The sequence below is a fragment of the Varroa jacobsoni genome, unplaced genomic scaffold (genome assembly GCF_002532875.2).
Source record: "Varroa jacobsoni isolate VJ856 unplaced genomic scaffold, vjacob_1.0 scaffold_292, whole genome shotgun sequence".
Classification (NCBI taxonomy): Eukaryota; Metazoa; Arthropoda; class Arachnida; order Mesostigmata; family Varroidae; genus Varroa; species Varroa jacobsoni.
This window is the reverse complement of record NW_019213194.1, coordinates 48318-63901: the sequence shown is the minus strand read 5'-3', so window position 1 is coordinate 63901 and position 15584 is coordinate 48318. Positions and strand designations below refer to the sequence as shown.

The 15584-nt window shown below is 41.0% G+C and overlaps 1 protein-coding gene and 1 long non-coding RNA gene across 2 annotated transcripts; one reads left to right on the top strand and one right to left on the bottom strand.

The window, feature by feature from the left end:
* Positions 1-515: 515 nt before the first annotated feature.
* LOC111259095 (uncharacterized) lies at positions 516-15375 on the bottom strand. Its single transcript, XM_022830800.2, has 9 exons — positions 15205-15375; positions 11828-11931; positions 11558-11648; positions 10947-11087; positions 9931-10093; positions 9382-9599; positions 8392-8601; positions 7834-7913; positions 516-565 (listed from the first exon to the last, which is right to left on the bottom strand). The coding sequence occupies exons 1-9, from the start codon at positions 15220-15222 to the stop codon at positions 541-543; spliced, it is 1050 nt and encodes a 349-aa protein (XP_022686535.1). The 5' UTR covers positions 15223-15375; the 3' UTR covers positions 516-540.
* LOC147753691 (uncharacterized) lies at positions 6695-9373 on the top strand. Its single transcript, XR_015310435.1, has 3 exons — positions 6695-8018; positions 8716-8783; positions 8967-9373. It is a non-coding gene; the product is annotated as an uncharacterized LOC147753691 (long non-coding RNA).
* Positions 15376-15584: the final 209 nt, after the last annotated feature.

The following is a 15584-nucleotide window of genomic DNA, read 5'->3' as shown; positions in this document are numbered from 1 at the left end:
AAGAGTACAGATGGGTCGGGGGAAACATAGTCAGACGCCTTTGCAATGTAATGGACTTAACCATTGGCTCCTTGCTTTTAGGGAACATAGGTTCAGTATTTTTTGTGTATGCTCAAGTCACCGTTTGTGCCTAAAACACCTCAGTATTGCTTGTGTGAATGCGACTGTTTATCCTACGTTAGTGTGCTGCAAGAGGAACGAACGGTATAGACGGAGGATTTGGCGGAACTGTTTACTGCGCATACAGTGTGAAAGAAAGTCTCTTAATGGTTTGAAAATATCACTTGACAGTTTAGGAGTCTTTATTTTACATCTGATTCAGTAGCAAGAGTGTCAGAAATAAGAGTAAAAAAAAATCGGTAAAGGCATTCAAAGTGACTCTATCCAGGTGACTGTCAAGAGATTCACCCTGTGTGCAGTTAGAACTATAATAGCGTTTATTCATGGCAACCCGATAAAGCACAGGGCTGGGCGATGTGGGCCAAACTTGAACGGACAGCAGGGAGATCCTCCTTGCTAGCTTCCTGCTAGCAATCCCTCTTAGTCGAACAGTAGTGGACAACGCCTGTTTCATCAATGAGAACAAAACATGAGACTAAGCTGCCGACGGGGACATGAGGCCCACCCCGATCAGATATATATATCCACAAAGAATTAACGAGATTGTCAGGGCTAAAGCTAAAGTGAGGGCGGAGACATACCACGCGATACTGTTTTATCAAAGCGGTTCACATTCCCGTCGGGTTATAGGAACCAAACTATCAAGCTAGACAGTTACTGAGGTTCTTGTGAATATCGGGCCACAGCACGTACTTACGAGCGACCCACTTACATGGGCATGCCAATACGGATGATTGAAGACAACGAACAGTATGTAAAGAGACCAGAAGCGGTGTGTAACTGTGCAGGCTACCACGCGGAAATCATATATATGTGATCGTGTGGGGTGCCAGTATCGGATGGATCTTACTGCCAGAAAATCAAAAGAGATAGTTTGGGGAGTTGGCCGAATTAAGAAATCGTTGTATGTAGGTTATGTGCAATTAAAGGTACAAAAAAGTAAAAAAACAGGCACACGTGTATATATATAAATTATTACTAAAGTTAACTCTAAAAGGTGGCTGCACATTGCCAAATTTTCTTCAAGTATTGACTGTCGTTACGTATATCGATATATTCAATGTTTTTTTCCTTGTAATTTTTTAGTACAACTGCTACAGTCATAATGTATAATATCACATGGTATGGCTGTCGTTACTTTTCTAATGTAATTTTCACGTGACCCCTAGGGCCGTTTAAAGGGCACATGAACGTTTACTCTGCGCGTATAGATAAAAAAAGAATTTTCTATGAACCATAAATAGCACTGAAAAAATGGTCAAGGATATATCGCAACTTTATGCAAATTCGACCGTTTATTGGAAATTTCCTTATTAGTACTTAAACAAGGTGAAGGATACTCTTCGTATGATTGTAACATTGTACTGCCATACTATATATAGCCAATGCTAAGTTTACTAAAGCGGGATTGCTTAATGTCCTTCGTCTCAGTCCATGACAAAATCGACATCATGCATACTGCTGCTCCGAGAACAAATGATCCGCTCAGGACCTCCCAAAAGAGCTTGTTTTATGTGTCGGGCTGTGCCTGCCAAACGAAATGGTGATCAGTCTGACATGCATCTAGTTTGATGTGCCGTTCGAACTATTGACTTATGCATGATTCCTCGCCGACAAAAAACACTGGGCAATCTCATGTCACCAACTCAACGGGGTGTTACCATAGCGGGTTGTGAAGACCTGTCACATATATTTGATGTGAATAGAAAAAGAATACGTAGTTGGACTCGGTGCTTCAGTGTTGAGGGGCCGTCCTGCGAAATTGCATAACCACTAATTTATCGTTCACTCCGTTACTACGGCAATAATAACTGAAGCAATCTCGTTCATATAATGGGTATTGCCTTCTTTTGACCTAGAAGGGACAAAAGAATCACTCGATTTTCAACCAGATCATTTCAATCAGGTCGTGTTAGTCATCCGACTAATACGTTTTAGATAGGACACTAGCAAGGAAAAATTAAGGACAACCGAGAGTGTTCTAGCAACGATTAGTGCAAGTGCTAAGACTACGTCTCGCGACAATCGTCATTGCTTCGGGGCGTTTCGTAATGCGTCCAATTGTGGACCATTGGAATCACGATGTGCCGGTAAGCTGTCCAACAAGATGATTACGCAAGTTTCGAATTCGAGCCAGAAAATCGGATCAACGTGAGAGGGGAATCGAATACAGAAGAAGCCATTCGATGTTTTCGGTTTCTGGATGTTAACGCCGGCGCGCTTAATTCCTACTTAAAGAAACGTGCACCGATAGCGGCACCTCCGTTCCATAATGGCGGGAGCCTTAAAGCGGGCTCTCTTTTATGGCCTCTCACGGTTCACAAGGAAATATTCTGAAACTGGATACCGATCCTTTTGGACCCTCCACGATCAGGTCGCACTCAGGTCGTCCGATATCTATCCGAGTGGCAGCACGGGGAACGCAACACCACAAGGCTACGATCATTGGCCATTCCCACTCTCGGAGCCCCCTATTTGCAAGCACATTCATTTCGCTAACCTTCTGAACGTCTTCTCTTGGGCACTCCGGGCCGAGTTTTGACCGGTAGTCCAATACTTGCAACGTCAGCACCCTAGTCTGATCCACATAGTTTACTCCGCGCAGCCTTAGTTTCGATGAGCATTGCTACTTCTATTGGTGACAATGGGGAGCTCCTCTTCTTACAGTCAACAAACTTGCAAAGCGTGCTTGGTGCCTGGCCAGATCGGTCGCTACCTAGCAACATTGTTGCTCATTGTGTTATTCTGAGCGCTGCGTCAGCTCATGGCTTTTGCTTTCCTTTGCACCAGGTCGCTGCTGAGCATTGGGTCTGGTTACGCCGATGACGCAACGTAGTGGCTGCGCGGACTTTTCGTTTCAATCCAGATTAAACTTTGCTCTGCTCTGCACTTTGCCAGGTCCAAGTCCAGCCCGAACCAGAGCCCCATTGGCCATGGGGATTTATCCCTGGATTCCTGCATTCATTTCTCCTGGCTATATTCGTGGTACTTTCTCCTCATACTTCATTTGGCCCACCTGCGCGTGAATTTCCAAAGAGTTTCCGAATCCTCGTCGTCCCGAGGCGTGGACAGCCCTCGAAGGCTTGCGACGTCGGTTTTCAGTGGGGGCGGCAGAGCACCGGCTTTACTTGTTGCAGATACCGATAGTCGCCCCGCGGGAACTTTCACGTAGCCATGCAACGTACACAAACACAAATGCAACAATATCCGACAAAGCCGGTTTCGTTGGATCTAGGAACAGCGTAATTTTCTTTTGCGGCTCCTGTTCGCACTCATCGTCCTGGTCCCTTTCCTAGAGTCATTTCGGTCTTGCTACCCCCAACGCCCTACTATGATAGTAAGGTGAAATTGAATTACCCATTGAAACGCACGCAGCTGGGTCCATGCAGGCTCTTGCAATTGAAATGCGATGTATTAGTGATACTGTAACTGCCCCCTGCCGGCTCCTTCATTTGCCTTACGCCGAACTGTGGTTCTTCAACGGAAGGCGTCGACGACTGAGGCCCAGGCTAGTGCGAATACTCGTTGAGGTGTTCTGCAAGAATCACTGGGGTTGTCGAAGTGCCGATGGGAAGAAACTGGAGCAACGATTATTCCTCCGATACAATCGCTCGACAGTTCTCACGATTTGCTTGTACGAGCGCGCTTGCAAGGTGGTTCAATCAAACGGCCGATTACGGTCTCTTGGCCTGCGCTGCTCCACATTTGCGGCAGATATTAGGTTATCCTACCGAAGCGGCTGCCTTACGCGGCACGGTCCCGAGCTGGCCTGAGATGCTACAGTGTATGGGAAAACTGCAAGCAACAATTCTCGACTATCCTCGACGTCCTCATGCCGATTGTACACAGGTTCAGGGTTTTCAGGGATACAATGATCGGATCAACAATTGTAACGCGTACAAATTTATCGTGGAGCTGCAATAACAGTTGTCTCGTCCATTCGTTTCTAAGTAAACGATTACTAATACGATAGTATGAGGAAGCAGTGTGGCTTTTTCCTGAGCTTGTTAGCACAAAGCTGGAGGGGAACATAAAATATGGAAACGTCGAGATAGGAACATGATTCTTGTAATTGTTTTTTTAAATTACGAGCTCGATGATGCTACAGTATAATTATTATTATTTTCTACGGTTACTAACTAGTATTACAAGCGTGGATGATTCTACTGAAAAGAAGCTTTAAAAATAGATTACATGTGGCAAAACCTCAATTTTTAGTGCAATGATCAAAAGGTGAAGGAAAGAATAATTCAACAACAAGTAAATAAGATAGACTTGTTTCCACCTTTTCTATCACCTTTTGGATTTTCTATCGTATCGTCTAACATAACGCTTTAAAAACGCTGACCTCCTTTTTTAACCTATTTTTAATCGGTGCAAGACGTTTAGACACGTGACGCCCACAATATCGAAATTGTACCATTTTAATTACAATGCTATAGTATATGCACGCTCGCCTGCCCGCATGCATTGTAGCATTGAGAGACGTTATATATGCGTTACGATATGATTAAATGATACGTCTAGGACCAGATTGAACTATGGTTATTTCTCCAACGCGCATATGTCTAGCCATATATAGAGCATACATTGTGTCAGCAAAAGTAAATTCACATAATGTTGACGAACTATATACTGGGATGGGGACTAGTCATTCAACCCACGCCGGAGCAGATAATAACGTGAAACATTACTGTTGCTTAGTGGTTACGTGGGTAAGATATCATTTTTACCTCTGGATAAGACATAATTTCTGCTATTTCCGCACCGTGTCGTGGCGACATTCTCTTCAGAATAAAAGCGAGCAATGTTTCTCCTATAAAGGTTCCACATATCCATCTTGCGTCGGCAGCTATCGGGCACGGGTACCCCTAGATTTTTTGAATCGTCTTGTCTCAAAATTATGTGAAACGCGCGAGGACAACCGGTGATTTTCATTGCCTTCACAGGAGTTCCATAAGAGAGATGTTTCTCTCTTACTGTGCGCATTCGTTATGCCACGCAGACGTCGTAGCAGAGACACAGGCAAACAATCCTAAGCCTTGCGAGTCGTTGAAAGATATAAGGAGTAGGCTCTTGACAACGAAGGGAACGAGATCGGACAACCTTAGTAATTAGCAGCTCAGAGCGTTTCCTACCTAGGGAAACTTAAGGTAGGCACACCTGTTTCAAAATAGGGCAGTACAATAATATCCCATTCTATTGTATGTATATGAAATAACGTGCAGAGCAGAATTCGAAAGTTTGCGAAAAGAAGAATTCCTCGGAAGCAGTCACACCAAGCGCGAGAGAAAAAAGCAACGATGTCGGGTACTCACGCGAGGCTGTACGCCTCGCGGGTTGGCTCTTTTCAAGTGGTGAGAGACAAAACAAAGAGAAAACGCGCATCCATTGCAAGCACGGGAGAATTACAACCCCTTTCGTAGGCTTTCGTTGTTTTCTGTTTCGGCAGCGCACACGTAAAACCTCCGCTTTTTCTACGTTTATGATTGGCGTTAGAAAATATGACAACCTTCCACTGGCACTGCTTGAATGTGGAAAAGATGCCCACGATAGAAATGGTGCGCTTCCCGCTAGCCACTGCAAAACGGAGTCGCCCGGCTTCGTTGGGTAATCGAAAACGAGCTATCAAATACATATACTACTAAAAAAAAAAAGAAATAAATTCAGACGTCGCTGGGCAGTCGGCACACGGGTAGTGAAAAGCTGCAAGGCACAGCCTGTTAATCGTGGTACAGTTAAATGAAAAACGCCGCCACGGAAGATACGTGTTAATATATAAATGTGTCATAGAGAAGGATTATACAAAAGACTGCTTAGACTCCCGCCTATAAGGATAAGGATGACACAGCTTCAAGAAAGAGACGCGTTTTGTTTAAATAAATGTGGTCTTCCTGGAGGAGTCGTGGATTGGTAGCTTCGACAAGATATCGATGATCTTCAAATATCGATCCGGTCATTCAATGTTCTGTCAGCATTATAGAAATGATGTAAATGTGCAATTATAGTTATTATTAGCTACTATTAGAGCTTTTAGAAAACGCAAACAAACTTATGTACAGCGACCGAGACAGAAAGTACTTTAACTGTAAACGTTTACTTTATTCCCAATATACTAGAAATCTAACTTTAAGTTAGCCTCTCACATACTGTAGAATATTAGAAAAATAGATAGAAATAGTATCGACGACTCTACAAATACTAGACTCTATTAAAAAAACGTGTTTGAACCACTGACTTGTTTTATTTATGTTTTACATTTGGCCAATCTATTAATCCATGCGTAGCGAACCATAGTGCGTTAAAGTTAAACGAAAATTCTGATAACTATTTCGCCATCTGCCTGCGTCTAGTGATCAATTTGACCAGGCTAGAGTTTGTAATTTCCGCCAAAAAGGCCACGAAAGAGCATATAAACCCGATAGCCAAAATCACGAAACTACCGAACAAATCGTTGAGCGTCAGATCGGTAATTATTTCCTTTTCTTGTTGAAGGCAGTTGTACGCCCTGCGAAGGAGCCAATTCAATGATTTCTCCAAAAGATAGCTTTCGTTGGATCTGCGAATTCTATCAATAACAAAAACGAATTTATTGATGCTTGTCTCTGTCATTTATCATTACCACTTAAAAAGAATGACTGAAAAGGTTTGGGTGTTAGCAATGTTTTTTCGTTGAGAGATCTTCCTGTGGGTGTTCAAATGAAGAACGACAAAATAGCTTGCAACAGTTCCGACCCAGTGCGAACACGTCTAACGTAAAGCGTTCAGGTTAAAGAGTGTCTTAGTACAGAGGAACCATACATTGACTGCGGTTTTGGTACGACGAATCTTTTTACTTGATAATAGCTCTGCCATGGGCACGTTGGAGGCCCACAATAAATAGACTGTCCGCACTGAAAGATCGCCTTTTATAAGAAGAATACTGCCTCACTAAACGACATAGAGCTATAGATTTAGATGCAAACTATTCGACCATCCTCAGCAGGCCGAAGGAACCATATACAAAAGTTATATTTGGATATATATATAAGTTGAGGGTCACGTCTTTGAACTTATCAACGTGAATTAACGAGTTCGCTAGCTGTTTTTTTGGTTTGCTTAATTTCCGAACATGTCCAGCTAGCGTTCAAAATACTTTTTGCGGCATTTTTCATTCTTCTCGTGCCACACTCATGTTCACCCGTCTCTTCCCTGGAGAGCTTAGCTTAAGCAAAAGTAATAACATAATGGAATATTTATACAATGGGACAACTCGACGAGGAACATGTGACCGTAAAATAGCTGGAGGAATTACGAGAACACCCGTAGAGGTGCGTGCCCTTACACCCCAAAATTCCATGAGGGACATCTAAATTTTTGAACAAAATGATTAAGTGGGTACGCTAAGCATACGGTCGAATCGAACGGACGGCAGAAACGGCCGGCGAGCATACATACGGAGACAATGCGGAGCGAGGTCGAAACTATTCTATTGGAAGAAACCTTCTCGCAGCCAGTAAATAGGATAGTATCTGGAGTTCGCTAATCATTTTAATATGCTCTTTGTTTATATTGGGCAAGTGCGATTTACATAAAAGGACTATTGGATTTCTATTTGATTCACGTTAAAGCCTCACTGATTTGGCGTTGGTCAACGTCATTTGTAGAAGCGTTATACGTTTGGCGTATAATGATACAACGATTATAAATTATTGAGAAGTTAAGTGAACTTACCCCAAGGTAATCAGACGACGAACGCTGTCGGGCAGGGTTCGGGAAATAAACAAGAAGCCGACTAAAGTACCAAAGTTGGCCTTTAAAAAAGACGACAATTAACAGCGGTACCACAAATGGTACCATAACAGTTTTAGAACAACTACATCCAGGAGTTCAACAACGTCTCAAAGCGTATTATATTGGTAGGTGAGGTCAGCTGGCCAAAAAAATTCAGCCCAATCTAATGTTTTATGTGGAAGTTACTTCTCACATCTAAAAATAAATATTTGAAATACATATATTGGGTAAAATGTGGAAATAATACGCTTTTGACCTATAAATATTGCTAGAAATATGTATCTGGAAGAAAATTAGATAGAGCGGTAATTAAAGACATACATTAAAAGAAAAATTATAAAACTGAAAAGGTTAGACAGTTTCTTCCCCTTTTTATTAGTAGTACCATAATGATGATTCGTAAATTAGACAAGCTATAATATATAGTATATAGATAGAAAATGCAAAATGGCTTTTTCAATTGTCGTCCGCTTGCACCGTTCTAAATGTGTCATTTACCTTTGTAATGATTAAACGCGGGCATACGCCACGGCGATGCTTTTGAAACTTTTCGATCATGTTTACAAACATATAATCGTCCCCGACAATAACGCGCTCCTGTCGCTCGACTTCCTCAAGGCGAGGGTAAAAGCTTGACGGGACAGCGAACGAGCCTGTAATCGGAATATGCTGACGATTCACCTTACGGAGCAAGGGTGACTGGGCATTCTGGAAAGAAAAACGACAGTTACTTACAGATAACGTGTGAAGTGATTGTAACTATTTGACATGTCATTCTGTTATTAAGTCTGTTTGTATTCGGTTTATTTTTGTCTTCCGCAGTGTATTGAAGGTGGGTGTACTGGGTGAAGTGGATGCTAAACGATGTTACCGAAGCTTATCGTTAGAAGGTAAGCTCTTAAACGTGGAAATGGAAAACAAACGGGTTATTCCTCTGTTTTGGGCCCGGAGCGACAGATGTGTAAACGTTATCGTTGTTGTGTTTGGTTGTAAACGAGTAAGCCCTCCACCGCTCTAAAACTGTAAATCAACAAAGGTAGTACATCTTCTTTTATTATTATCTTCTCCCTTAGGTCACCTTCAGCCGAGCTCTTCACTTCCACTACTACAGGCTGAGGGAGTGGCAACCGAAAAAGAAATTGAAGTTTCCAGAGGTGACCACAGAGTATCTTTGTGTCCGGGACCTCTGACAGACTGTTGAAAATAGTAATTTACCTATGGTAAATAATCTTGTAAAAGATTTATTTTTTTCTACGATTTACTTTAGTGCCCATTCACAGCTTATAAACTGCCTGTAGATGTAATTCCCAAATCATTCAACTGAGCCAAATGTCCCATGGAGAAGCAGTTAGGGGAGCAAAGCCCGGAGATGATGCGTGCACAATACATCAAGTCTTAGATAATAGTCATCGACAAACGTAAACATATTGTTTGTTTCTGCTGCTACCTAGAACACATCGGATCAGAGATTTTTAGACGACAACTCACCTTGAACATTAAACTCAAGGCGGATCTGATTTCGGCATAGATGCGGACCTTTTTAAACCGGAGTACGTCTTCGAGTTTAACGATATGATCCTCTTCCTCACGAATAGCCATGCTGGAGGTTAATTCTCCACTGAAGACCACCATAAGTTGCATAGGCATGGCTAGCATGAAAGCTAAGAATGCCACCCGTAGCCAGTTTTCATTGCGCTTCAGTGGCTCTTCACAGCAAGGCACACGCAAAGGAATACGGGTAGAAGTGTATTAAATAACATTACACATTAGCATCAATTCAGTAGATAGGATTTGGGCTGACGTAAGTACCTGTACATTTTTTGGCTTTAAAACCCTCATTGGCTGAAAAACAAATACAAAGTCTAAGGAACAGACCACGTCTATCCTAGCAACTGACGGAACTAAACGTGCTGCACTCGTCTGCAATTTTTACAAATGCATTTAAGCACAATAAAAGTAACAGCAACAACTCCTATAAGCTCTTGAAGCGGCTTATTATCCCTGTTTGTTGTCTATTTATTAAAAAAAGAAAAGTACCTTGGGGAAAAAATCGTCTCCAGAAGTTCCAGATATAAGCGGATAGAGTCGCAGGTGAGGTTCCAAATCTCCCTTTCACTATGTATCGATCAAGGAGAAAGATACAACAGGCTGCCACGTTTATGCTTGGAAATAAGATGTACCACACGTCTGGCTGAAATGCCTAGCAAACGGAAACAGGCAGCACACATAATTGTACCTAACTGTGAGATATTTAATTATTTAGATTTCATCAACGTTCATTGTAACGCGCGAGGGGAATTAAATCCTATTGACTATATGAACGATTAATAATAGATCTGAGATTGTCTCTACGGTAATGCAAAGTTAAAGATATGTAATGGCCTAGATTCGAATCCGAGCATAGACACAAACTTTACTTCGCGGTGAAACGATTTACGCGTCTAAAGTAATATCAGACAGCTCAAGTACCGAACGTAAAGCTAGAAAGAGGGCCTTTCGTTTACGTCCGAATCGGCTTGCCATTCGAGAGAATGGTAGAGGCTGTTCACGAAATCCCTCAACACGTAACACAAAATTAATGTAAGTTCTACAGTAGCGAGGGCACAGTTATCCGAGGCAACGTTTGCTGGCGGTTAAGAAATTCGAAATAGTTATTTGTTTTATTTTCAAGTCTAACTGATGTTTCTATAGACGATATAGCAAAAGTCATACCAGGCACCGATGCGTCCAACACGAACAGCCCTACAAACGCTCGCCCGAAACGTCAGCGTTCGTAATAACTATATATAAAATGTCCACGGAAGAAAACCTATTGTTAATTATTTGATTTCGACAATCCTTACTTACTACGTATCGACGAATCATCTATGCAATCTGCTGCCTTCGAATTGCTGTCTGAAAACGGTGCGCTGGATTTGAACCCAAAATAAATCGTGCCAATAGCACGTTTTAGCAAATAAACATAAAGAGAGGCTACACATTGACAAAAAAAATCAATTAAGGCAATGTGCCGTCCTATCCGGACATCGTTCCCGTTTGGGTGCAGTTCTCACCCGGAGAAAGTTGAACGGGTGGATAACCTTCCGTGCTTTGGCTGTCAGCAACCGATAAGCACTTATCAGTAAGATAACAGGGTCCACAAATGTAAAACGATTTTCGTCGCATATGGCTACGTTAAGGATGAGATGTGCCTCCTGTAACAGACAAACAAACTCAAACGTCCTTTCATTTTCCTCCTTAGTTTTTTACGTATCCTTTGAGGGGACGAGCTTTTTAGGGTTCTCGTTTAAATATGCGTCAGAGATGGCCAGTCAAACAAAAACATTTGTAGCAAAGGATAAATTAGATATTGCCGAAGCAATGTCATGCGCTAGAAAAATGCAAGAAGTCTGTTTGGATTTCTGAAACAACTCGTAGGAGACGTAAGTATATGACGCATGGGCTATAGCGATTGATAGTATGATGATTATACGAAAATTTTAAGTTAACCAATAGACGGTTTTGATACTGCGTCTGAATACGGTTCGGAAATGTGACTCGAATTTTTCATACACACTATGAAATCATAAATGTAAAACTATCCGATACGTCACAGTGATATAAGCTTTCTACACAAAGGCTTTATAGCATCACTCAGGTGTTTAGAACTTAGACACTCACTTACCCCACTTTGCACCCGGCCCAAAATACCTGAATGGGTTCCATTGCCCGTATCAACTCCGTACGGCTCCAATCTCGAACTCACAATGGTCGCACTAAAGTAACATGAAAGAATCTGCTAATCTTATCCTTGCTGAATTACAGAATCTTTCATTACGTAGCACTAGTATATACATTGGCGTCGCTGTCAAGCTTGTTGACCCAACTGATTGATATTAGAGTATTCAGAGAGCTACTGATTCTTATTCTTAGAGGAACATCTTAATTAGCTTACTTCCGAAGCTTCAGGGCAGCCATAATCGCTTCGAGCGTAATGACCAGTGGTCCTGCGATGGTTACATGGGTTGTGGATCTGTTTTGAAAAATGAACGGTTCGAACTGCGATAGGTACGTTGAGAAGCGTACGGGATCCGTTTGACAAGAGTGAGAAAGCAAACGCACAGATTATAGGTTAGGGCTGCGATAGAAATTGTTAGTGCCGAAACAACTGGTAGTAGAGCTAATCGTCAACTGAATTTTTGGATTATAAATATGCCACTTAGTATCCTCAATCAACGCTTACTGGGCACTTTTTCAACTAGTACTTATGAAATCAGACCTAACATTAACACTATTCCTGTCTAAATGATGGCTAAAACCTTTATGCTAGTAAAACCCTACTTCGTTGTGTACTAAACACTACCTATGACTCCGCTGAAAGTAAGGACAGGACCGAGTGCTCAGCAAGACGTGTGCTAATGGATTCGATTATTACTGGTACCGTACGTGAACGCTGGCGAGTCGGAGAAAACCATCGTCGAGTCCTTTTTGCTCGCCTAGAGGGAACGTACTCTGACGGCAAAAGTAACCTCTAGCGAAGTCAGGAAAAAAAGCTGCGGATGTCATGGTGGGTCGGATGTGCTCCCTCACGAAACAAGCGTACTGACACGTACTGATCTCAGATCACATTGAGGTTCAGAGCGAAGGACACCTTAGCCGGCCCTCTATCTGTAATCGTTCCGTGCTGTTCGAGGGATTCGCCTCGGTCAAATTGTCCAAGCTTGCCTTTGGCGTAACAGCGGCACTTTACGTTCTCAACGAACGCAACATCGTTGAAACCTAATAAAAAAAGGCTGTGCTAGATGGAGTGCACAGAGGTAAACTGTGTTCCAACTGCGTTTAACGATCAAGTCGCTGACAAAGATTCCTTCATTCCTTTCGTATGATATTTGTCTCTAAAGCTCAATCGATTTGACGAAAATGATCTACCTGCTAGTTTTGATCATTGCCCAGAATAGTACGCGAACGATTTCGCGCTGCAGTTTTGCATTAGTCAATTACTCTTGTTCTTGAGCAGATCGAAAATACAAATGCATATAACACGGAAGGGCGCTCGTCCTCCCCCTGCTCCTCCCCGCGCCACGGGGGCATTTCTAATCCTGTTGAGTGAATGGCACGAGCGGTTCATCCTGTCAGCCCAAGGAGTTTGCCTTGCATTTTGTGATTGATGAAAAGGTGGCCGAGTCCGATGAAGGAGACAGAAAGAAGCGTTTGGTGTGTCCAGTATCATGAGGACAGTCCGTCCAACGATGATTAAATGCGTGTACCATCTGTATGCCCATTTCGACTAAGTAATAATGGATTTTGTTCATATTGAGGTTGACTCCATAAATCATTTAATTACAACGGATGTTGAGGATAAAATAAGCTATGAACTAAGGCACATCGAGAAGTCTACCCCTTTTATCAATGATCTGATTTAATAGCTGTTCGTCATTTGCAAGCTATTTAAATGCCATCGGTTTTACAAAAGAATTAAATGCAGATGATACTTCATTGCTAAGATATGCTCTGATACTGTGGGACTGTCACCCAGTAAATGCTGAACCAGTTCAAATATGATTTATTACAAATGTTATTAAAGATGCTCAAAGATTTCAAAAGAAGGTTTGATATTACCGGTGCGATCAATGAAACATTTGGACCTAGGTAATAATTACAAAAAAAAATAGTTTTCAATTAAAAATGCAACTTTTTTGTAACTTGATTAGCTGTTACTGCACGAACCTATGCTGCGCATGGTAGTCCTGAATTTTTGATGCAAAGCTTAGCGGCTCTTTTTGTCCAGATAACTTAAATAAATAACCAAATAAATAACTAAATCAAAATAATTAGTCTTTTTAAGATGGTGCGACACTTTACATTTTCTTGACTCTTTGGAGGTCCTTTGGCCACTTTCAATTTAAGTCCAAAACTTAATTAATTGCGTTCGGCGTATTTAAGCGATATTTGATGTACGGTTACTGCAAAAAAAAAATTATCTAAAAATTACAAGGGAAAATATGAATAATTAGTGTATAAGTTAAATCTTGAATTGCAGCTATAATCAAAGTGAACGGAGGTTATATCGACTAAGCCATGTCCCTAAAAATAACACTTTTCACACAGGCAAGAACATTCGTCGAAATATTTGCCCTTTGTTTAGATACAATTTAAGAAATAGTCCGTAAAAAACAATAAATTTTCTTAATTTAGTTTATAATTATTTTAACTTCAGGCGAGCCCATGTGTAGCCCAAGTTAAGACGTTTTTACGATTACATATATATACTATGCGGCAAAAGAAAAAAACGATTATCCACCACGGGACCCCCCTTATGAAGTCTGAGTTGCGTGTCTGCTGGGAAGCCTTATTATACTCTTCAAGTTTAACCTAAAAGTCAAATTCATGAGTTAGAGTTTCCCTATTTTTCTTGCTCTACTTAGTTTTGGACAGGCAGTATTCTTTCAAATTACGTTAGTCATAAGGGTATCAACACTCGTTTTCCTGATGCTATGTAAGTTAAATGACACAATATCTTGGAATGCATATAGTATTCCATATATATGGCCGATCACCATGAAAAATTTGTATAAAATTGTTTTACGTAAAACATATAGTTTACAAAGTCGAATCAGTGGACGCCTCGGTGTGAATTAGAGTGTAGGTAAAAAAAAAAGTGCTTAAAAATAAATGTGTCAGAAATTTAATTTAAAAGAAACTTTTATAAAAACACACACACACACACACACACAGGGAGCTCAATAGTATAGCAATCCGAAGGAATAATATAGACCTATGATGTTTGTCGGTAACTATTTTTCACTCTAAATTCTTGTCAAGGTTATTAATTAATTTAGAAAACCGATCTTTTTTTTGTTTTACTAAGAGATAAGTTTTTTTGGCAAATGTGATTATCAGTCGATACTATCAACGAGTTAAGATGTGTGAAGATGTATGAAGATGTGTTCATTGCTTGCTTATATTTGAATTTCTATCCCATAAATGTTTCGTCGCATTACCAATCATTTCTACCATTTAACCTACAATTAAAATTTTCTAATTCTTATTGTAACGTAGATTATATGGATAACGATACTTATTATTGCATACGTAGAAAACACATAACGGCCCCACGAAATAAGATTAAAAAAAAAAGATGATAACTGCCCTATGGGGCGATTATTCAAGCTCAAACTGTTTGTTCTTTTAATGAAAATCGATATAGAAAGTTAATTGATTTTACAATACAATAAGAGCAGAGCTTGCGTTGGAAATTACTTCGCCACCGCACCTTAGAAAAATGTTTGCGTTGGTATATACGTAGAATAACCTATGTAAATCTAAACATACCAGTATCGGGGCATTCATGGCGCATGAATGAAAACTGTCGTCTTACGGAAAAAAAACAACTCGTGTTTAGCGTCTACCACGAATTGTAGCAGTGGCTATGGAATGCCAACGACAGGGCCAACAGCGACTATGATCTACCAGAGACGAGGGGCGATCGAGCCGTTAATGTACCTCTGCATTATTTTGCTATGTTATTACAACTGTAAATATGTAGACATAATACACGCAATATCACAATTTAGTACATGTTTTCTTAAAAAAAAAAAAAAGAAAAGTACCTCATTTTATATTAAAGCGGGTGAAAGCCTCGTTACAAGCGCGTTCGATCAAAAAACGTCTAGACCATAGAGGGTAAATTTTTCACATAAATTTTACATTTT

What these genes read in the sequence shown, in the direction of transcription:
- LOC111259095 (XM_022830800.2), bottom strand. An exon ending in TGGGCCGGGTGCAAAGTGGG is followed by an intron (nt 11,088 to 11,557) that starts GTAAGTGAGTGT and finishes TGTCTGTTACAG; the next exon opens with GAGGCACATCTCATCCTTAA. An exon ending in CGTCGTCTGATTACCTTGGG is followed by an intron (nt 566 to 7,833) that starts GTAAGTTCACTT and finishes TTGATGAAACAG; the next exon opens with GCGTTGTCCACTACTGTTCG.